This window comes from Corvus brachyrhynchos, unplaced genomic scaffold (genome assembly GCF_000691975.1).
Source record: "Corvus brachyrhynchos isolate BGI_N302 unplaced genomic scaffold, ASM69197v1 scaffold140, whole genome shotgun sequence".
Classification (NCBI taxonomy): domain Eukaryota; kingdom Metazoa; phylum Chordata; class Aves; order Passeriformes; family Corvidae; genus Corvus; species Corvus brachyrhynchos.
Genome location: NW_008235809.1, coordinates 1,034,345 through 1,058,253, shown reverse-complemented (window position 1 = coordinate 1,058,253; position 23,909 = coordinate 1,034,345). Strand labels below are relative to the sequence as shown.

Sequence of the window (23,909 nt, the reverse complement as noted above, 5' to 3'; positions counted from 1 at the left end):
GAAGAGCGGAGGCGAGGGAAGGCTTGTTGGCTGCTCTCTCCAGAGCTAGACTTTGTTCTATTCTTGTCTGCGGTCCATTGGTTTTGGGAATTCTTAGTTCTCCTGAACCACTGCAGAGCAGGTTTGCCAGTGGAAGGCATGGAGGGGCAGGACTGCTTCTCTGGAGGTTTCTTCCCCTTGTCTGCTGGTGAACTCAGTGTGAGACCCTCCAGATTTTCGTAATTCAGGCTCTCACTACTTTTCTGGAGAAAGGAGGAGTGGATTCAGCAGTGGTTTGCAGACCCTTCACACACACTGAACAGCACAACAAAGAGAAATACCCATCTGTGTCCACTGCTGACATTGAGGGGGCAGCAGGGTGTCATCCACCTGCCACTGCCTCTCCCCCACCCCAGGACTCTCCACCTAGTAGCATTTTCCAGTGCAGAAGCAGCCAAGCTGCTTGGCCAGAATGGGACATCCCTCTACAGGAACATAAAAGAGATGCTGCTGCAGTGACTCTAACCACTCACTCAGGGCACAGTCCATGCCCCATCCTGTTTTCCCACTGCAGACCCCCGATATTCACCTGCCCACAGGGAACAGTCAGTATCTCCATGAAGGGCTGGATGCCCACGGTCTGGTGATACTGCACCAGCTCAGTGAGCGAGGCGTGAGCCCGGTCCTCCCCCAGGATGACGTAGCGTGCATTGGGCTGCATCTGGATCATGTAGTGTCTGCAGCGGCCTTCGCCCCTGGGGGGAGGGACAGACAGAAGCAGTCATGACATGCGGCCTCAGCATGTTACAACCTAGTTCCTGCTTCCTGCACCCGTGGTCTCCAGAGGCCAGCTGTGATCAGGATCCTCAGTAACAAGTATCATGCAGCAGCAGGAGATGTGCTCATAGATGCTGCGATCTCAGTGCTCCTTCCAGCCTGGTTTGCCCACTCAGCCACAGAGTACAGCCTAAGCAGGACCTCTACCCTTGGAGCCACAGCACCCCACCCACAAACAGGTCTATTTTTTCAGTAAGAGAGAAATTCTGCAGTGTCCCATCTGCTCCTACAAACTTTCTGGGGCACCCACAACAGGAAAGGCTGAACATGGACTCCTCTGTGGACCAGGTAATCTCCTCCAGTCAAGCAGTTGTACAGAATCACTTAGGCCGGAAAAGCCTTTAAGATTTCCAAGTTCAACCCTTAACACAGCACTGCCCAGTCTACCATTAAACCATGTCCCCAGGTGCTGCATCTACACATCTTTTAAATGCCTCCAGGGATTGTGACTCTACCACTGCCCTGTGCAGCCTGTTCTTGTGCAGCCTGTTCCTGTGCTTGACACCCCTTTCTGTGAAGAAATTCCTCCTGACGTTCAGCCTGAACCTACCCTGGCACAGCTTGAGGCTGTGTCTTCTTGTCCTGTTGCCAGTTGCCTGGAAGAAAAGGCTGACCCCCGCCTAGCTACAGCCTCCTGTCAGGAGTTGTAGACAGCAATAATGTCTCCCCTGAGCCTCCTCTGCTCATTACCTACCGGTATGTCAAGATGTAGCCTGGTCGACTCTGGCTGATCCGAACAAGGAAGCAACCCAAAGGCTTGTCAATCAGCAAGTTTTCAGCTTCCCTGGAATCAGGAAACAGTTTTTCAGCAGAGAGCCAGCAGCTGCCTTGCCACACAGCAGGGATTCACATCCTATCTCATGTGCTACCCCAGTAGTGCCCCAGGGAGCCCAGCATCTGCCCCATGTGCTCCTAGCTACACATCTCCCAACTCAGGCTTGGTGGTGCAGGAGGCATTAACAGGCCAAGGAAGCACAATACTCTCAGCCAAAGACGCTCCAAGCAGGGCTGCTCCAAACCTGCTCCAGCAGTCTGATTAGTGCAATAGCAACAGCTGCCTTCCAGCACCAAGCACGTCACAAAGCATCATTGAGATGAGGAATCTGCGCACGTGTGCACTTCCTATGGTCCAGGGATGAAGAAGTCAGGATGCTGTGGGGTACTGGGTAAACTCAGTGCCAACTTGCATTACACCACTCCAGCTTTCTAAACTTCCTGCTGGAAGGAGGACTTCCCCTTCTCTGCCCAAGAGACAAAGCTCTGCTTTGTGCTTGTCATGTGCTTTGATCCAGGCTAAAGGTGACTGCAAATCACCAGTGCAATTTGGGATTGCTCTGGCTGCTCCATTTCATGAAACTGAGCTCACATGGCTGTGTGGAGACTTAAATCTCTGCTTAAGCAACAGTGTGTTTGGGAAAGATCTGCCATGCCCTTCAGTGTGCAGTGCTCATGGCTAGTCTACACTTGAATTTAGTGTGTTTTGTCTTCCAGGCACTAATTCCTCTCCTGCATTCCTTCATCTGTGGACAAAAGCATTAATACAGGTTAGGGCCTCAAAAATTATTTAAAAAAAATTTAAAAGAAATGCAGCTACCAGGGAGTTGTGAGCTATTGTAGTGTTCTTTACTAAGCTAATGTGCTGTGTAATGTCTCTGAGTAAATCACACTGATAGCCTGACAAAATCCAAGAACATAGATCTAGTAAGACCAAAGGAGAATTGCAGTTGGAACAGGAAAAAAAGTTAGAAACCGGAGCAAAATGATGAAGGTGTTCAAATGGCAGCAACATCGACACAGAAATCCCACCAATTACAAGACACTGGCAATTAACAAGCATGGAGCACCACAGATCAATTTGCACACAGGTGAGACCATACTGCCATCCTGCTCCTACCTGATCACTAGCATAATCAGCACTTCTCTGATTATGCCACTGCTTGGAAAGCAGTGCTGGACTCAGCCAAGAGGGTGAAGTGTGACGTGGACCTGGTAGAAAAACTTCAAGCATTTAAAGAAAGTCTCGTGAACAACTCCACAATAAAGAAGGGCTTAGTGGATGTCTCTTCCAGCCTAAGTGGAAGTAAATGCCACCTATGCTGCACCATCCTTAGACAGGCAGAGGAATCAACAAAAACCCTCTTTTTCCCTTTATCAGGGGACTTTAGTGGAGTTTTGCCACTGAGTACTCACTAAAGCCCCTCTTAATACTTTTTAAAATAAAAGGAAGTTGAATTCTGTATTCTCCTGCTGTAAATTGGGTTCTCCTCCTGACCTAAACTGGGATACGAGAAAGAGTCATAACAAATTAACCCAAAAGTTCATCTTCATGTCTCTGCAAATGGTCCACAACAGGGAAAGCGCATATTTGTATTTCCTCTCTGATTACTTTACAAGCCTCCCATCCCTACACAGGATCTGTATTTAGGGACCTACAGTGGACTTATTTACTATGAATTTCCATAGTCTTTCCATGAACCTACACAAAATTTCAGCATTTTCAGCCTATGATGAGGACTTTTAAGCTTCCCCCTAAGGGTTTAACGCTCACAGATTGAAAGGGAAAACTTATGCAGGTCACTCCCATTCCTTAAGGAAGCAAAGCCCGGTCAACCCAACCTACACAGTCCTCCTAAGGACACAGTGGCCACTGTGTCCAGAGTACTCACCTCCGACTGATCATCCCATGCAGCCAGCTTGGAAAGGCCCCATCATCTTGCATGACCTTCTGGGCCTGTGTCTCTTTGAACCAGCGGAGAGTTGCTCCTCTCTTGAGTTTCCTCACTTTTGCTTCTTCCCCAGTCTGTTCCTCAGTTCCCAGAACAGGACGAGGCACAGAAGGGCTCAAGAAGTTGTCAAAAGGAGTGGACTGAAAGCAAGGAGAGAGGGAAAGTCAGCACAAAAGCATAGTCAAAGGTAGGGGACATTTAAAGAGATCACTTTGGCAGGTGATCTCATTTCTGAGCCCCTTAAGATCAAGTCACCAGCTACCAAATGCTGCTTTCAGTTCCTCAAAAATCCTGATCACGCTTTTTAACTAACCACAGCAGGACAGGACTCACACTTCTCATAACAAGAATGACAACATTCTCTTGGGGCCACATGCAGGAGAACATGTGCATGCAGAAGATGGATGGAGCAGGGAACCAGCACATCTGGCTAAGGGTCCCCCCGGCAGAGCCAGTGTTGCTACCTCTGTTAGTTTGCTGCGTGGCCGTGGCACTGGTGGCTGTTGTGACTGCTCAGAAGGATGAGGATGAGACTGAGGGCGCCTCTTTCGTGGCATGGGGACTGGAAGGGAGTTTCTTTCTGCAACAAGAAGAAATAAGTAGATGGAATGTAGCATTCAAGATCCATGAGATCCATCCTCCACATGCCTAGGACTGGGACAGGCTCTGCTGCACGGATTACGTGGTAAAACCACAGCCTGGCCCTCCTTCCAGCACAGCAAAGCAAACAGCCCTTAGCATGCTGCTTCAGCTCCCCTCAGATGAAGCCACGCTTCCCAAGTGCAGAAACGTCACCAGCTCCCTGCCCACCACCACACTGATGGGCCTCCCATCCCAGGGCAGGCCATCATCACCTGGAGCTTACAGCACTTCAAGGTGATCATCACACCAGTGGACACACACTGGGTCAGTGGGAGTGGGAGCAACTCACCCAGGGCTGCTGCTGCCAGCGCCAGCTGATGGATTTTTTCTCCCTCTGCCTCCTCCTGTAGCTGCTGTGCTTGAGCTCTCAGCTCAGCCAACAGTTTTAAGAAACTCTTCTTGCATCTGAATCCCCTAAAAACTGTTCAGAGAAAAGCTATGGTTAGGAAAAGAATGCTGTTCATGCCTTTGTAATTCTCTCAGGGAAGAACACTGGGTGATAGTCCTTCATACAGTGTGAAGCCCTCAACACTTGAATCATGTTAATAAAGAGCAATGGAACCTCTAGTGTGAGCAGGCAGCCAAAACCTTGTGAGAACTCTTCTAGTCTCTAAGCTGCCAGATCATGGACCTATATAAATCAAATTATAGATCTAAGATCTCATCTCTAATGCCAGGGAACGGAATATTTAAAAAACAAAGCCTTACAAAAGGGCCCGTTAACCATCTATCGCTCTGGTACCCCTCAGACACCATGAAGGGGACAGGATTTCCTTGATGCCAGCCCACAGGAAAACCTTTCCCATAAGCAGCCATCACAGGGTTCACCAGGAGCATTACAGACATTGCGTGATCCCACCAACTTTACCAGTTATTAAAGCTCATGTAGTGAAAGCTACACCCTCTCATTTCCCACTACCTGCACATCTTCCCCATGGATGACAAGAGTGCACAGTACAGCTTGTGACAGTCTGACGTTTGTCACACTGTATGGTACACAGCTGGACGCTGCTCAGATGCTCCAGCAGTGCAACAACCCATACAGAAGAGAAGTGCAACAGAGAGGGACTAGGAAGTGTGATAGCCTCCTCCTCCTCCTGGAGGCACAGTCCTCATGTAGCAAAGGGAAGTACCAGTCTGCCCACAGCCACTCTGAAGGAACAGGCTGCTAGAGCAGATGCTATGTGGAAAGGAAAGAAAAAAACCAAACCAGACCAAAACTTCATCTCCTTTTGCCTATCTCTGAAAGCAGCAATGAGATCTGCTTCATTCATTTCCCTATTCCCAGTTCAACACAACTCACAAACAATCCTTACTCCAGAGGACAGTGAGCCAGATCTCAGGACACAGCCAAATCATGTGCCTGTCCTGCTCAGTCCAGCTCTCCTGCACACGTTTTCCCTTTCCAAGGCTCACACTGTCTGAGGGCTCTCCCTGATTCAGGATGAGCACTGGGGATGTAGGCATTTGCAATAAACACTTTGACTTTACAGGGCCTTGACAGAGAGATGGCACCTGCCCTATCCTTCTGTCCTCTGCAAAGGTGCAGAGGTGGAGCAGGGACTGCAGAAAAGGTTTTCCTTCCCCTGGTGTGAGATCAGCACTGAGGGATGCTCCTGTCCTAGTGCTCACCTTTCTGTATGACAACTGCTGCTCTTTCCAGTTGCTCCACACACTTTGCCAGCTGTTCCTGATGCCAATATTTAAAGAAAAGTCGTGACTTTCTGTGAAGTTGGAAACGGAAAGATGCAGTGAGAAACACTGTCTAGACTTTTATCCATCATCCTTTGAAGAGGCTATTCCCACAACCACAGAGCTCTCCCTGAAGAGAACCAGGTAACAGATTACACATATAAAATCTCTGCAGTTTAGGCTTCCAATTCCCAACAACAGTGATGCACACCTACCCACAAATCCAGCCTTTCAGACCTGTACTTTGCAGTATCTCCAAGCAGCTGAAAGACATGAAAAAAGTGAAATAAATAATTTTCCACCCAAAGTGAACACCAATGTTTTTAGTTGCATAAAGGGGCATAAAGTGTCTCAGCAATTCCCAATAGCTAGTAACTGGCTGTCAGTCTGTAATGCTCCTTGAGGCACAGCTAGGATCACATTTGGGAAGAACATCAGCAAAGGGGTTCCCAGAGGCAGATTTACTTGAACTCCCTGGGAGGCAATTCTGTAGAGCCTATTTTATTCTCAGAAGTGTTTTTCCTCATTTTGTTTCCAAGCCCTTTGGAGGACACAAGTTGCAAGGTCAGCACAGCAGACTTCCAGGAGAAAGTCTGTTTTCCAACTCCAGTTTCATTTTGCAGACTCCACTGATAAAATTTGGGTCACTCGGAAAGATTCCATGAACTGAAAGCAGCTCTAGCTGCAACACACAGACAGCTTTCTCCATCTCCTGCTAATCCAGGCTGTGAAAGCATAGTGGCACTTTTTGCTAATATCTCACACAGGAAAGCAGAAGTGTTTTTCTTTCTATCTCAGCCAACTTCCACAGTGCCACAATCTATGTCCACAGGATTTTTTTTTCTGAAATGCATCCCATGATTTTTGTGTCTCCAAACAAACCACGCTGCCTGTTTACAATCATCTCTCCCCCCTCTATGAGATTCTCCTGTGACCTCACTTGAGTTTGCAATTCCTACTATTCAGAAGAGTCAGGAAATTCAAGGAAGCACTGTGAAGGCAGAAGGAGCTACTGCCAGGAGAGAATTGTTCCAGGAGATCATTCAAATCCTTTTCTTAAATGACTAAAAAAAACCCCTCAGCTGGCTTCTTTACATGATTCTTTCTCACTATCAATCACAGTTGACACTGGCAGAAAGGAGAGGCTGGGAAAGTAGAGAAGAGGAGGTGGGGAACTGCTGCCCTAGATGTAGGAAGGAAAAAGCTGGCAGGGTAAAACTCTGTCTCTCTGCAGAACTGGAAGGAAGTTTACATGTGTAACAGTCAGATTCTGAAAGTGCTGATGGCATATTTTGCCTATACAGAGACAAAATCCTTGGATTAGAAACATCTTCTCTAGCCTGGGAGACATTCAGTGCTGGCTGCTTGTTCAGCATTGTCTTTATCTTCTTCTCACATGTGGCCATCAGGAAAAAGCCTGGAGAGGCACCTGACAACTGTACTTGAGCCCCTGCCATGCCGAGTTCAGTGGACGCCCTTGACCACTACTGTCACTCCCTAAATTGAGTACATTGGTCAGTTTTCACCTCACAGCACAACAAGGCTTAATAGTAATTGAATTTAATTGCTACATAACAATTCAAGAAAGATTTCATTCATCATGGTACCAAATGCTTTTTAAACATTAAATGTCCTTGCCTGGGATCCGTGTTCTCCATCACCACAAGAGCCCATTCTTCTCTTGTCTGTCCCTTTTACTCGGTTTGCTATGCTATTCAGAGTAAAAGCCTCTGAAGAACAAACCAGACTGCACACAACAAAGTATGTGTTCCTACCTTTCTTTTGTGAGGGGAACACCAGGTTTAACTAGAAGAATTCCATATCTGTGGAAAACAAACCAATACAAACACATAAAAGCTGCATCCTTAATGGGCTGAGCTAATCATTATCACCCTGACAGCAAACAAAAATAAATCACTATCTTTCCCACTCAGCCTCCCACAGCAAATAACCCCATGACCTCAGACCACATGAACTTTGAAGAGGCTGTTTTACTCCTTGCCCACATCTGGTTATCAGGGTCATTTCCTTAATAATACCTAACAAGGAATATTCAGAGGTTTTAACAGACCTTTCAGCAAATTCCTCAAAGGAGGGTCTCCAGGAGAAACCATCCCTTCGGATACGGATTGTCTCCAGCAGCCCATTGTACCGGAGCTGAAGCAGCACCACAGAGAGGATCAGAGAACAAAGAGAAACAGGTCATTAAGACATCTGTTTGCTCCTTTGCAGGCAGAAGTTACTTCATTCAGCCCTAAACTTCTCCAGTCCAAAATGAAAAAAAATTTCTGAAAAATCTTTCCTTGGTTAAGCACTGAATACCACATCCTGTAACTCTGATGATTAACCACTCGGAGTTAGAAGTTGGAAACCATAAAAACCAATGACTGAAATAACTTCGCCTTCCAGCCATGGGTACTGCTTTGCCTCTGTCCCTCAGAGGATAGCTTTGTATTTCCAAATCTGGACACAGAAGTACTCTGAGGCATGGATGAACTTTCTCTTAATCCTAACCTTTCTTATATACATTAAACAGGCCCCTGAGCTTTCTGAACTCTTCTAATAATTTTCAGTATTCTTTATAGCATCTAGACCTCAGACCTGACAGAATATCCAAATACAGTCATATCAATGCATTTCAGATCCCATCAAAGCAATCCCATCTTGGCTTATATTCAGAGTTGCTTATATTCTGGCTGATGGGTGAGAACAGTCTCCTCTGGGAAGCATTTTTTCCGGAGTACTGTCTGTACCAGTTCCCATCCAGGGGGAGATGCAAACATGAATCCTAGTGCCCAACAAGCAGATTTCATTGCATTCATGAAAAAGAAATGAGAGAGAACTAAGATCGCAAAATCTGGACGTAGCAGTCTGTGTCATAAAAACAACCCAGTACTCAGAATCTTTACACATATATAAAGTGCAGCCACCCTTCCTCTTACAAGGGGGGACTGAAGTGAGTCACCTTCCACACATTGCCTTTTAGTGGGATCTGTCCTCCCACTGAGATGTGGCAGAAGTCCCTGTAAAGGACACTCACCTGCAGCAGCACCACCTGGTCATCCAGCACACCTGGCTCCTTCTGGATGTTGGGCTTTATGCAGCGCACAAAGTGTGGGTTGGCAGAATACATCCTCTCCATGAGCACCATCAGGGAATGCTGGCAAGGGCAGAGGAAGATCAATAGTCAGTCAAGCCAAAGCACTGCCAGATGTGCAACATCCTGCAGCAAGGACTGTTTTCTCACCACACGGCAACTTCCTGGGTTCTGGCAACAACTGGGTCAATCCCAGCATGATCAGCCCTGCTTGGCAACCAGGAAAACCCCTGTCTATGTAATGTCCGCTTTAACAATGCTTAGCACTCAGGAAGCAGTGCAGTGATATTTGCAGTGATAAAGTTATCACTGCTTTCATCTCACGGGGCACCTCAGGGCAGCAATACCATACCCGGAACTGAGCTCCAGCAGACTGCTTCCGTGTGCTGTTAAACTTCTCATCTGCTCCTGGTATGACCTGAAACCAGACCAAAGCAAAGCATCAGCCCTGGAAGAAGTGCTTGATTGACAGCCAAAGAGCACTGCTGGAAGGCAGATGGCAAAAAATGAGGTAGAATGCATTTAAGGGGTTGCAAGGCAAGTTAAACATAAAAATGACAGAAGCAAGCACAAAACACGGTAAAAAACAAAGGAGAAACTGTTACAAGCTGATTGTTGTCTGCTCTTACTTTAAACCAACTTCTGCCCCTTTTCAGCCAGTTTCTCAAACAATAATTATCAGGTAACATTTATCAACTGTCATGTGGACCTGAAGTACAATACCTTGGCTTTCATGTGAGGCATCAGGGTCCCCGTCCTGGAGATAGTGGCTGGAAGAACAGAGACAATTAGTTGTTTTGTACCTCTGCTTGCTCTCAGCCAGGGCTAAACATTCAAACCTTACTTCACACACGCGCCTCATTACAAATCCTGAATCACAGACAGGGTGTTAGGTTTCACCATGTGGAACTACAAGGAAAGAGCTAAAAAAAAGGAAGAAGAAAATGCAAATATATGAAGTACACAAGGCAGGCAATATTATTTTCTGCCATTGAGAAGACATGGCAATCAGGTTATTAAATAAACCTGAATGACTTTCAACAGAATTATCATCAATGGGCATCTAATGGCGCAGAAAAAATGGTACAGGCAGCAAATGGGGAGCTCACCGACAGCACTCAGGAAGTTATTTAAAGTCAGCTTATAACTGATTCAGTGACAGGATGAGAAAATCAGGGAAGTTTAATTTACTAAAAGATCTAGTAACAATCTTGTGCACCCTTGATTCAATGGCTTCATGTGAATCATAAAACCACAGAATGAGGTTGGGAGTGTCCTCTGAAGGTCATCTGGGCAAAACCCTTTGTTCAGCACCTAAAGCCATTGCCCAGGACTGGACAACCAACCTGAAAATAGGTTTTGTCTGATGTTTGTGAACTTTGAAAGAGTTGGGACTAGGCTAAGTAGCTCCAGTAACAGTGCAGAAATGTTAAAGAAGAAAGATAGTCCTGAGCAGCAGCTGAAAAACACAGTGGAGAATAGAAATGAAATTCATCAGCTTCTTGTAAATCACAGAAAGTGGCATGGATTGAATGGGACAAAGAAAAATTTATGGAATTTCTGTACCAGAAGCACTGTGTTCAGCCAGCCAATTTCCAAGGAAGCATCCACCCGACCTTTCTCTAAATTTTTAATTTAATTAGAAGCCTTGGAGAATCTGAAGGTTTATTGATAACTGGAAAAAGGGAGTATAGTGGTAGGAGAAAATAATGCATGACCTCAGGGTTTTAACAAGTTGTGAAGCACCACTTTTAGAGTCTACGACCTTGACAAGCTTTATTTCTAGACATGAACAGAGTGTATAGAAAGAACCAGTGGAGACAGTCCTGCACTGGCCTTGGAGAAGATGGGAAGGCATCTGAGTGGTGGCTAATTCTCTGGAAGGGGATACAACCTGTCTGGCTTCCCATGGCAGGGAATAAACAGCTCTGATAGCTCAGTACATGCCAGCAGCCCCACTCCAGGCTGCAGCATTCCCAGAGTCGAGTCTCCCTGGTGCTGCCAGTTGTGAAACACACTCTGTGAAACACATGAAGCCTCATGCCCACACTTAACTCTTGCCAAGGTGGGCCTTGGCTCATGATGGATGTGCAGAGGGACTTGCCTGTGAACAGCACACTGAGCAGAGGGGTGATGCTGCTGATGAAGAGCCCACGGACATTGGCTGGCAAGGTGTCTCTGTTCTTCTCTAGAAAGCCCCTGGCAGCATATTGTACCTGGGGAAAGGGCAGCAAGTCACTAAGGACAGCAGTGCTCGCAGGCTGGCTGTGAGAGCCACCTCCACAGCCTGCTGGGAGCTGATCATGTGCTAAACTGAATGTACTCTGGCTTGCACAGGAATTCTTTAAACATGCCTGCACCCCACTCAGATGCCAACCCTGAGGAACAAAACCATGCACATGGCAGAGGCATCAGAACCCCAGGAGTGCAGTGTAACACCGAGACATCCACCTTTTACATGTTAAATGTTAATTTTTGTAATCATGAATGCTGCAAACAATAACTTAGTCAACAATGCTGAGATTAGATTACAAAGCTGCAAGTTACAGTGACTTGAACTGTCATATCTGCTCCTGTTCCAAAAATGATCTCCAATCAACTCAACTTATGTGGACCAATGCTCTCAGCACTGGTGGCAGTGAAGTTACATGCAATAGTTCTAAATCTCAAGCTGCTTAGATATCATTGAGTTTGTAAATAACTGCCTACACTTTCAAAAAATTAATTACCTGGCTGTTTACAAAGTGTTCCCAGGTGTTTGCTAAAAAATAGTCACTGCTATGCTCTGGAACCTGATAGGTAAAGAAAAAGCCTGTAGTCTGTTCTTTGGTGCTGCACAGTGGACACAGTACTTGTATTTATAAAGTACTATTTTAGAACTAGAGTTCTAATAGAATGATGATTAGAAGAATAGCAGATTTTTCTAATGCTTTACGCTTCCCAGAGGTAGCCCCACTTTCCTCAGGGGTCTTCTCTTCCTGTAGTTTTTACATAAATCGCAGGGAATTCCAGGAGGCAGTCCATTGGAACACATCACTTCTGTTAGTGTCATCCTCAGACCACACATTCCATAGCATCAAAGCCTTATTTGTCAGGCAACACTTCCACCCCTCCAACATGCACCACAACAGCATTCTTCCTGCAAACAGTACATACTTTCCCAGCATAGTGAATGATGCTGAAGCCCAAAACACGGCCTCGGGCTGGCTGGAAGTGTAAATTCCCCTTAAAGCTGCTGTTTAGTTTATCCACAAACGTCTTATCAGTTGCCTGCAAGACAGTAGATTTCAAAAGCTGCAACAGAGGCCTGATGAGGACACATGGAATGAAAACAAAGTGTTGGAAGTATCCTTGGCTGTGCAATAGTCTTCTGCTGTACCTCCTCTCTCTGACTCTTCCCAGGGATGCCAAAGCCACTAGACTGCCCCTGAATTGGATGTCCCATCTCTTAAGTCACATGTAGGGACATCTCTGTCCATCCTGTACTCCAACCCAAAAGCTCTCTCTGTAGCCCAGATATTCATTGATATATTATCCCCCAGAGTACTTTCTCTGTCTCCTCTCTCATGCATACCTGAGGGAATGCACTCTGCTCATCCAGAAGAGACAGCAGCCCAATGGGCTTGGCCAGGAGCAGATTCTGCAGGAAAGGAGACATAGCACACATGTCTAAAGCAGCGCAGGACATCCCCTCTCACCCTCACCACCCTTTGCAGAGATTCTTCCCAGGTGCATCTCCTCCCCATGGCAGAAAGAGCAAGACTCTTTTCTTGGCTGGACAGAGCAACTATATTCTGTCAGTCCTCTCACTCACCAGAATAGGTTCATTATTGTTGAATGTGATGGTCTCCCAAGGCAGCCCTTCTTCCTTATAGGCAGCCTGCTCCAGCTGGAAAATGTGCTGAAATAAAGAAAAAGAAGGTTGAACCACCCAGCAGACTTGGCTAGACAACCCTGAACATCTTCCCTCCTGCCCAGAACAAGAGGATGGAGGTATAGCACTCACAGTCACAGCATGAGAGGTCCAAAATGTAGCTGCTGTTCTCCGTGGTTCTCTGTAACCCTAGCACTCACCGGTGCTGGTGCATAAAGCAGGAACATTTCTCAGAGTGTAAGTGTCCCTGCCCCTGTGACTTTGGCTACTGCTTGATCCTTCTACTTCTTCCTTTCCTGTTCCAGTGGCTCCCCTGCCCCAGCAGGGAGGGTTGCTGCTCTCTATCCTGCTTCACTAATCACAATTTCTGTCCTTCCAGGCAATAGATCTGTTTTTCCCCAAGCTCTCCTTCACATGCCAGATAGAGCAGTGTTCTGCTCTCTCTGCAACACAAGGTGAGGTCACCCTCAGCAGACTTACATGGTTGAAGAAATGCTGCAGCTGCTCATTGGCCAAGTTTATGCAAAGCTGTTCAAAACGATTCACTGCGAAGTTTTCAAACCCAAAAATATCCAAGATGCCTAAAAAAAACCAGAAGAAGAGCACATAATGGAGTGTGCAGACTATCTCTGTAGGTTATTGTGTACACCAACACACAACTAAATCTCCTATCACACAGCTCTTGTGGCAGAGGGAAGATGCAGCCAAGAGAGACACCAGTGGCAGCTCTTACACAGCTTGCAGAGTTAGTTAAGAGAAGAACCACTCCAGCTTGGCCTCTCTGTTAAGCCAGAGCGCCCCAGAACTACAGTCCACAGTTGCTTCAGATCAACTGACTGCTCAGAGTTGAACATGGCCCTACACACTTCATGCTGCTGACTCTTACCTCCAGCAGGATCACGGTTTTGATAATGCATCCCAGCACGCGGGCTCTGTGAAACCTCACGCTGTGTCCTTCCTTGTGGCTGAGGGATGCACATTTGAGAACAGGAGCAAGGCAGGCAGAACTCACCTATCTCCCTCAGTTCCACCTCAGGATCCACATTCTCAGCCAGAAGCTCATTGATCTTGCAAACAATCCAGCCAAACACTCGGCCGTAGGCCACCTTTGCAATGGAGTCCCGGGCATCTGCACAGAGGGAACAATATCAGCTCACTGAAGGGCTCACAGGAGAGCAGGGGACACAACACACAAGCTGGCTCACCACCTCTAGCAACAATTTCATGTAAAGGTACTTTAAAGATCACATAAACATTCACTATCTGTCTGATTGTCCCCACCCTTTGTAAGTGTAAAACCAGCTCTTAATTACAAAATCTTCACAATCTTTCTACAAGATCACACATGGCATGCCAGGGCATTTTTGAGTCATGCCACTTTGTAGACTACCCAGAAACTTGCTTTCCCCTCTGAAGATCTATTGAGTATGGATCCCCTCACTGCTAAACCAAGGGAGAAGCTCCAAATTTTACTCGGAAAATTGGAGACGGTTCTCTTCCTCCTAGCCCACAGTTGCTCACTGTTTAAATGCTGTAGACAAGAAGAGGACACAATTGAAGGAAAGCTTGCTGACATTCTAAAAAGGAGACAAATTAACATGACCTAGGATAAGAGATGTATATTTTATTGTCAAGAGAAATTTGTAAAACAGAATTAGCTAATCCCATTTCATTTTAATTTTCTTCTTTCATTTATTTTTAAGCAATAATCTCTCTTTTAAATTACTTTTTAATATACTATAATTTAACTGAACCTCTTGGTACAGATTATTTTAGATTATTTTCTTGTTTTATTGAAGGGGAAAATAACACCTTGTACTTGCTATTTTACTCTTTTCACTCCATTCCTGATACTGTGATATCTCGTTGTTCTCGTGGTTGTTTCTAGAGCTCTGCACACTGCCAGCACTCTGCAACAGGAGCCTTCCCCTCTTTTGTACAAATACCTAGAGTTTCCTTCTAGGCTGGACTGAGGGAAAAAGCAAAGCTAATTCCTTCATTTCTCATTTAATCTCTGCAGTCTCCTGGAGACCAAACAAAAGCAGCATTCATGGCCCTACATGTCAGTAAGAGACTAAACAGATAAACACTGACATACTTGCCTCTATGCGAGAGGAATGAAGGGGCACAGAAGGACATCTTTGTTCGCAACAAGCTGCACATGTGTGGGGAAACCCTTCCATCAAAACCCAGTCTTTCTAGCCAGCACATCTGCAATTCATTGTGTTTCCTACCTTCTGCCTGCTGCTGGGTGTGAAAACGCTGGATCTGCTCGCCTCGGGTCACTGACGTTGTACAAATCAGGCATTTTAACAGCTCATCTTCCTGGACTCCAAACTGACCCTGGGAAACAGGAAATGGACGAGGACAGTCAGTTGCAAACCCTCACTCCGCTCATGGGGATTGTACCTTTGTGTAACGGGGTCATGATTCAGGCTCAGGCCTTTGAGCCCCACTGTAAGGCAAGTGCTACTGCTGGCACCAGAGTCAGACACGGGCTCTGATCTGCTCCACCCCTGCAGCAACCAACCTCACACACTCGCTCTCAAACAGTTTTTGTTTTGCTGTTCCAGTGCTGCCACCTTTCACCTTCTCTGGAAGCCACGGCAGTCCCTGCTGAGCTGTTTAATGACTTATTGAACAGCACCACACGGAGGTGACTGCGCAGGTGCTGAAGCATCTCAGCTGCAGAGTCACACGAACCCACATGAGAGGCAGGAAACAAAGAGAACTCAGAAACACTAAACTCCTCGGTGGTTTAACAGGAATTCCCCTCCTGTGGGCTAAAAATGAGGAGCAGGCTTTCAGAAGTAAGATAAAAAGAAGCTGGCTGCTGAACAGATGTAGGTGGTTGTTTCAGGTATGGTGTAGGAGGGAAACAGGCAAAGAGATGGGAGTGAAACGAAAGAGCAAGGGTGCTGGGGTTTCAAATAGGTCAAAATGAAAAGAAATAGAAAGAGGAGAAGTATGTTACTTTTTTCTGTTCTGTGTTGTTAACAAAGCAGGATAATATATTCATCCCATATAACAAAAATGGTCCTGGGAAATACGTATTTCTTAATCTGTGATAATTGCATGCAAATCAGTAGAAGGCTTAATTCAAGATAACCAACCAAAAAAAGGCAGCACTTAGGGTCGTATCCTTGGACAAAATCCGATGAAAATGCAGAACCAGCATACAGATATTGCACACCTGAATTTCCCCAAGGCATTGTCACACTCACTAACATAAAACATTTAGTTTTAAAAAGCTTGTGTTGTACGAAGTCAGCAAGGCATGTGTTGACTATATAAGACGCTGATTCTAAACACACAAGAAATAGAAGCTGAGACATCTCTTTGGGTATGAATAGCAGTGAACACAAATGCAATCATGGGGTGAAACTGTACATTTCCAAAAAAACCCCATGTTCTTTAGAAACCTTCATACTCTGAGGCAGAAAGATCCTCTGCCATCTTTGGCAGGAACAGCTCCTGCAGTCACACAGCCACTGGGGAAGAGCATTATACCCATAAGGTTTCTGTCAACATATCTTGTGACTCACCGCTGCAGCCTTCAGCCATCCCCGGGAGGCTTCACTGACTTTTACAGACCCATTGCTCTCCTCAGGCTCAAAGGTCACATTGCCCAGAGACAACACACCAGCCAAGATAGCCTGCATGTCTACTTGTTCCTAAAGCACATAAGAAAGGTGACTGAAAAACCTATTGGCATGTAGCATGTACTACACAGAGGACCCGGAAGTTGGAGAGGTTAAGGGAAGAGGCACAGGCAACCTGTGGGAAAAAGCTCTCCACAAAATCTGGCAGACTCAGGTGGTCCGAAAATAACACGGAAAATCTAGAGAAAGAAATAGGACTGAGCTTCAAAAGAGCAGGTAGAAAGAAACCCTGTGTCTGCAGGTAGCATAGATGGAAATTAAACAGCCCCAGGACTAACCTGTTCTTGGAAGCCCACCATGTCAAGGGCATTGCAAACCTCTTGGTATTTGTGCTTCCACTGTTCAGCTACTTCCTGTGTACCAAATCGTCCACTTATGTACCTGAGAAAGTGCATATCCCATACAAAACTGTCACACAATCAGCACTGTAACTCTGTCCTACCCCACAGGAACAAAGCAGATCACCAGCAGTGGAGACAAGAAGGGGAAAGAAACTTTTCCAAGGTAATGCAGCAGAGATCCCAGACCTCCCAGCTTCCATGATGATCCATAACATCTGTTCACATAGCTCCATTTAGATCCCACTCCAGCTTCCACTCACCCACAGACAAAACCCCAGGGCAGAGGCAAAAACTCCATTATGCTGTTTTCCCCTTCACCACCCATCACAAAGACTAAACTAAAGGGTCTGTCTTTGATGTACCTGTAGAGTGAAGGATCCAATAACCCATATATCTCCTTCTGCTCTGAAGACAGTCCAGCAAACATGTAGTAGAAGATGTGGAAATTCCTCTCCCCAGTATCCTGTTGCACCACCCGTGACTTCTCTAACAGGTACTCACTCAGCTTTGCACCTTGCACTGCACACAAAAAGGTGACAGGGTGGGGAACTTCACTCTGGGGGACATGAAGCTGCCTGGGCTGTCCCACATCTCTATTTTGGTGACAGGAGCACAGAGCTGTCTAAATTAGCTTTCTTGTGTGCAAGACCCCCTAAGCTGCCCAGCACACTGGAAATGGGCTTCTCCATGCTTTCTGTGGTCTTAGAGATTTCTGTAAACCTCTTTTAGCAGAAACAAAGGCTTCTGGCATCACAGAGTATTACTGATACTTACCCTGCACTCTCACCCCCATATCCTTCCTGTACTCCCACTCTATCCAAACCCAGGCCTTATCCTATCCAGGTTCTATCCAACAGTGGCTGCTGTGAGATTTTACTTAATTGCACACCCTTCCCACAGGGAGCCATGTGCCGAAATTATACCCTCCACAAGTTTTGGCTACTCAGTCTACTCCCTCCTGTTGGGAAATGGTTAGAAGATCAGGGACATGGATCATTGATAGAATTATGGGATCAATAAAAGAACTATACAAGCAACAGGCCTGCAAGCAAAGGTTAGTGTGAGAAACTGTCTGCATGAGAAAAATCCCTGTGTGAGAAACAGGCCTGGGAAACAAAAAAGGGAGTTTTGAAGCGATGCAGCTGTGCTGATAAGATGTGCTGACTGGGAGAGAAGGGAGGGTGAACTCTGAATTCTTTTAATCATAACTGTAGAAGCTTGCCAATGTAAGTCCAATTATGTAGAAGCAGAAACGCGCTTTGATAAGTTTTAAGCCACTTAAGAGTTAACAAGCTGGTATACTATGTAAGTGCCTTTGGACTGCTAATAAACAGAGCTTTCTTTTATCAACCATATTGGTTTGGACTGCAATTCCTCCCCCTGCCGGAGTCCACGGACCCTTTTTCCAACACCCTCCAGTTTCTAACCACTCCCCAGGCTAGTAATTGCCCTTGACTTTACCTGTATTTTTCTGGAAACGCAGCTGTATATACTTTCCAAAGCGGCTGCTGTTATCATTCATCACAGTCTGGGCATTGCCAAAAGCTTCAAGCAATGGATTCACCTGAAAAAAGTGAGGAAGCAGAACAACCATTCTTCAGATAAAGTGATCCAATCTAACTTGGAAAAAATTATCTTTAGCATTTGCTATTCAGAGTTCAGATGGGAAAGGACCCACCCCATGCATATGGATGAGCACCTATTTTATCTCTGCCTGGCTAAAGAAATTCAAAGAGGCAAATATCACAAAGACTAAGCAGCATGAGATTAACGACAATCAGTACAATGAAACTGATGGGATCTCAGTAAGATCATTGAGTCATTTGTTAAAAGATAAGGTTAGTATAACTGATTTCCACACAGTATCTGTTGTCACTAGATAATTTGAGTGCTATACTACAGCAATAAACAAAGTCAACGTGGCACTCAGTTAATACAAGTATGTCAGCTTAGCTCCTGAAATTTGTAGACATAGGGACAGTGAATTATAAAGAAATTAACAGAACATCAGACCAGCTTGTTAAACTGGATGCAAAGGTGGCAAAATGACAATTTTTTTGTATTTGAGCAAAGAATGCCTATGAACTGGAAGAACAATGCCTCAGAGTAGACGCTGGGCAGCCTATTGAACACAGCTTTAAGGCATGACACTGTAATCAGCTAAAGGACAAACTTAATCCTTGGATATATCTACAGGAACCAAATAACACACATATTATTTCTTTGTTGTCACCTCCAGGCTTTCCAAGGGCAGCTCGTGTGTGCTGAAGTGAGTGTTATTTCCAGTGAAGGAACTGCAGGCTGTCTCTAGGCACTCGGCTGAGCAAACACAGCTCTCCTGCTTGTGGAACCTGCTCAGGTCAGAAGCAGCCTGGCAGTGTGACCCAAGCCAGCTCTAAGCAGAGATAGCAGGTGTATCAATGTCACGTTCCCACAACCCAGCACAGGCATTAACCTTGGATCCACCAGGGAGGATACCACACTGAATTAATACACCATTCCAGAGCACAAAGCACAGCATGGGTCATTTGGTTTACGTGTCAATATTTTGGTTGCAGCAGGAGCTAAAGGAGGGAGATGCCAGGCACTCCCCCCATGTCCAAACAGAGCCAATGCCAGCTGGCTCCAAGACAGACCTGTCACTGGCCAAGGCTGAGCCCATCAGTGACAGTGGCAGCACCTCTGAGATAAAAACTGCTGCACACCCACAGAAGGGAGAGAGGAGTGAGGATGCGTGAGAGGAACAGCTCTGCAGACACAAGGTCATTGAAGGAGGAGGGGCAGGAGGCCCCTGGTGCAGCCCATGGTGAGGCAGTTGTGCTCCTGAAGCCCTTGGAGGTCCACGGGGGAGCAGAGATCCACCTGCAGCCCCTGGAGGACCCCACACCAGAGCAGGAGGATGCCCGAAGGAGGCTGTGACCCCATGGGAAGCCCAGCTGGCAGGAGCTGTGGCCTGTGGAGAGGAGCCCACACTGGAGCAGGATTGCTGATAGCACTTCTGACCCTGTGGGGGGCCTATGCTGGAGCAGCCTGTTGGTGAAGGACTGCACCCTGTGGAGGGGACCCAGAGTGGAAGCAGTCTGTTCCTGAAGGATAGTACCCTGTGGAGGATATTGACACTGGAGCAGCCTGTTCCTGAAGGACTGCATCACATCAAGGCACCCATGCTGGTACAGTCTGTTCCTGAAGGACTGTGTTCTGTGGGAGGGACCCCATGCTGGAGGAGCGGCAGGACACAAGGAGGAAGGCAGCAGCACAGATAATCTGTGATGAACTGACCTCAACACCCATTCCCTGTCTGCCTGTGCTGCTGGAGGGAAGAAGGTAGAGAAACTGGGAGTCAAGCTGAGCCTAGGAAGAAGGGAGGAGTTGGGGAAGGTGTTTCAAGATTTGTTCTCATTTCTCATTATCCTACTGTGATATTAACTGGCAAGAAATTAAATTAATTTTCCCTAAGCTGAGCCTCTTTTGGCTGTGATGGTAGTTGCTGAATGATCTCCCAGTCCTTATCTCAACCCATGAGCTTTTTGTCATGTTTTTCCACCCCTGTCCAGTTAAGGAGAGGGAGTGATAGAGTGGCTTGGTGGGCACTGGTTGAAGTTAACCCACCACACAGAAAAAGACCTCTATGTTTCTACAGGAAATCTGAGAAGACAGACTTTAAAGTGAAGTAGTTCAAGAACTCACTCTTCTTAACATATCACATGGAAGGTTTAAAGTACAATTTTTTCAAAAAACCTCACAACTCCCTGGGGAGAGATTCAGGTGGAAATATTTCAGACCAAAGAGAAAAATATGTTTCAAAATGAGCTAGCAAAGATGTATGGGAAGACCAAAGATGGCAGTTAGCCAGCTAGCAGGTATGTGCCTTGCAGTATAAGTAGCCAAGGATAGGTGACTAAAGGCTGTGTGAAATCTTCATCCCTGTGTACGATTAAATCAAGTTTTCATTTTTCTAATGAAAGTCCTTGTTCTACCTCAAACAGGAGATCATTTGAAAAAATGCCACCAATCTCTTGTAACAGAGAACAACCATTATAAATGATTGCAATAGTTTTCTATAATTTAGGAATCATCTCCAGCAAAAAAAATTACTGACCTACTAACCCTTCTAACTTGTGGTCAGCTACCTCACCATTCTTATCCACTGTTTTCTTATGTGTCTTATGCATGGCTCCCTGATTTCCAGTGGTGATTCACCAGCAGGCATCCTAAGCCTAATGCAAGTTGTCTTGCAGAAGTGTTGCTTCTGAACCTCCAAGCACCATCCTGCAACAACCTACCTGAAGGATCCGCTGCTCCAGCTGCAAGTTGCCTTTGCATAGGTTCATTATGTGCTGCAACAAAAACTTCGTACTCTCTGTTTTCCCAGCACCACTCTCTCCACTGCCAAGAAAAAGCAAAATAAATTCAATCAGTCTTAAAGTAAAGTTGTTCTGCCTCTTATAGTTCAAGTGCTCCATCACTTGAGAGTGCTCTACAAGAGCTTCACAACTTTTTCAGCAAAATCACGTGTGAGTGAAAGCTCACACACCACAGCTTTACATAGTGTGTCCCATGATGTTCTTGTCCTTCATCAGGGAACTTTTCTCCCTCTGCAAGGGAGTACAGATAAACCCTACGCTGTCAGTTCTGGATGGGATGTACCAGACAGACCATTTGCTCTGCTTCAAAAGTCATCCCCTACATCAACTCCCTTGCATGTGCTGGAGCAAACAGCTTCCTCTTTCTCCAGAGAGATTTGCCCTATCCACATCACATCCACAACTGGATACTGATCATGAGATGCTTTGGCAGTCTCAGGTATTGGATGTTTCACATGCTCACGTGCCTCAGCCGGCTGGGAACGTGGGCACAGAGCTGCCCATACTCCCACAGTGCCAGCAGTGCACGTCACTGTGCTGTCACACATCCACAGCACCTCCACCTCCAAGTCAAACAACCAGCACTTGGAAAGTGCAGTTTCCCCTGTCCTGGGAGGGGGAATGTACAATCAGTGAGACAATATGTCCTTTACTGACAACATCACAGCAGCTGAGAACTTTAGCATATGCATGGCGAAAAAAAATTGCAGGAAATGCTGGTGGTATACTTGAGCTTGTTTCCACAGCCGACCTTTGAGCGTGTGGTGTGGCTTTACTGCTTTGTAGTTCCCAGTTGCTCGGAGCTTGGTATCAAGTATGTGTCATAGCTAGCTAAAAACCTCAAATACGACACCAGGTCCCTCATCTCAAGCAGAGGTCAGACCAGCACCATCCAAATACATACGAACAAAATAAGACCACTTTGCCAGTTGAGAAACATGCCATCCAGTGCCCCTGCTCAGTATGACAGGTTTATTTTTATTTTTCAGTAACTTCCCTCCTTCACAAAAAAACTATCAACTTCCATGGTTCAAGCTTGTCCTTAGACCCTCCAACAAGCACAACACCTTCATAAGGTCCTGCAAGCTCAGCAGGTGTGTAACTGGCCCCAGCTGTGAAGAAATGCAAAGTCATCTTCAGGTGACCCAAGTGCTGTACTGCAGCACACCCAAGCATGACTAATGTCCTTTGGGACTGGGAAGGCAAGAGGACCCAGTGGAATTCGTAGTTCAAGACAGTTTGATAGCAATGAACACTTATGACCTGGCAGCAGCTGCTTCATCCAACATCAGCCTCTGAAGAATGCTATCCAGACCTTCCAGACTCAGTTGGAGGTCTCACTGAAGAGAGCACAAGTGACGGCAGATCCTGGTGTGTCCCTGTGCTGTTGTGGCGAACTGTGGTCTAACAGGAGTGACCTCAACTTCCTCATTCACCTCAACTACGCTCATGTAAGGGAAACTTGTCAATTAGTGTCTCACCACTCATAGCGAGGAAAACCATGAACTTCCTGTGACAGCAATGCACAGACCAGGTAAAAGGTTGCAAGATGCACAGGAGTACATCAGCCTCATCTCTGAACTGCTGCCAGAAAACAACCAGACCACTGACCACTTGGCAAATTCTTACAGGTTACTCTTTCTTGTCTTCCACCTCCCAAGACAAATACAATGACTGTTCTCTATCCCCCAGAGCCCCACCGGCAGTGCCTCTGGCACCTGCTGACTCCAAGGCCAGCCTCTGCTTCATGAGAGGACTTTATGTAAAGCACAGGCACCAGTGGCCTGGAGGCTACAGAAATGAGTGGGGCTCAAGTGCCCCTCAAAGTCAGCTCCCAGTCCCACCAAAACACTCAGCAGTGATTCAGCAATTCACTTCCACACCCTGTAGACTGAAAACACAGATAAAATGATCAGAAGGCAAATATAAAGGAGCATTAAATCAAAGAAGCTGGAAATTAGCATTTTAACTGAGACGACATTTAAACTGTGCTCTACAACACCCAGTTATAGAGAAGAGGCAGTTAATGTTTCAAGGCTTTCTCCTTGCTGTTTGATACTTTCTCTGTTAGCTGATTTTGTTTGAGGCTTTCTGTGTTAAACGATGCTACCTGCTGCACTGCAGAGTTCCAGCAGAACAAGAGTGACACGATGGAGTGAAATGTACGTGATACTGGTAGGCTCTTTGTTTAAAAGAAACACTTTCCGCCAACTTCTGGTGCACAGAACTGTCCATGACAATAAGATCCTCCCTGACCAAATTCCCAAAGGTCTTAGAGCAGAAAAGCATGTTTTAATTCTTCCTGCTCTTTGGTTACACATGGGAAACTCCACTTCATGAAAACTGGTTCCTTCCATTATCACCCTTCCAACTTTTACTGCAGCTTTTACCCTGGCAGCTGTGTTGTCAGAGAAGAGCACCCAGTGGCTTTTCCTAGAGCTGGCTAAATCTTTCCAAAGGCAGGGATCCCCAGAAGTGAATCGGACATCTTTACCGTTGTAAAGATTGCTGGCCGAGCTACTCCACGAAAGCCAGTTTTGTTTGCTCACACCTTTTTACAACCTGCCCGCTCTCCTGTCTCGAAAGCGGTCGGGATGAGGGGTGTGTTGCCAGCGCAGATGGATTTTGACTCACCAACAGTACCAGAGATGAGCTTCACCTGAACCTTAATCGGGGCGATCCCAGCTAGAGCTCG

General features: G+C 46.2%; 1 protein-coding gene across 1 annotated transcript; it reads right to left on the bottom strand.

Moving 5' to 3' along the window:
• Positions 1–5: 5 nt before the first annotated feature.
• LOC103611752 (myosin-IIIb-like) lies at positions 6–23,887 on the bottom strand (the record flags this gene model as incomplete). The annotated part of the gene is made up of 25 exons (XM_017727562.1): positions 21,134–23,887; positions 18,312–18,414; positions 17,213–17,369; positions 16,788–16,890; positions 16,393–16,521; positions 15,082–15,190; positions 13,860–13,976; positions 13,328–13,428; positions 12,788–12,874; positions 12,548–12,613; positions 12,130–12,243; positions 11,078–11,189; positions 9,697–9,743; positions 9,326–9,391; positions 8,917–9,036; positions 7,948–8,033; positions 7,652–7,699; positions 6,092–6,139; positions 5,817–5,908; positions 4,474–4,605; positions 4,007–4,122; positions 3,483–3,682; positions 1,511–1,600; positions 569–734; positions 6–242 (listed from the first exon to the last, which is right to left on the bottom strand). Coding segments are annotated over exons 1-25 (2,826 nt in total), but the record flags the coding sequence as incomplete, so codon positions are not given.
• Between the last annotated feature and the right edge of the window lie 22 nt (positions 23,888–23,909).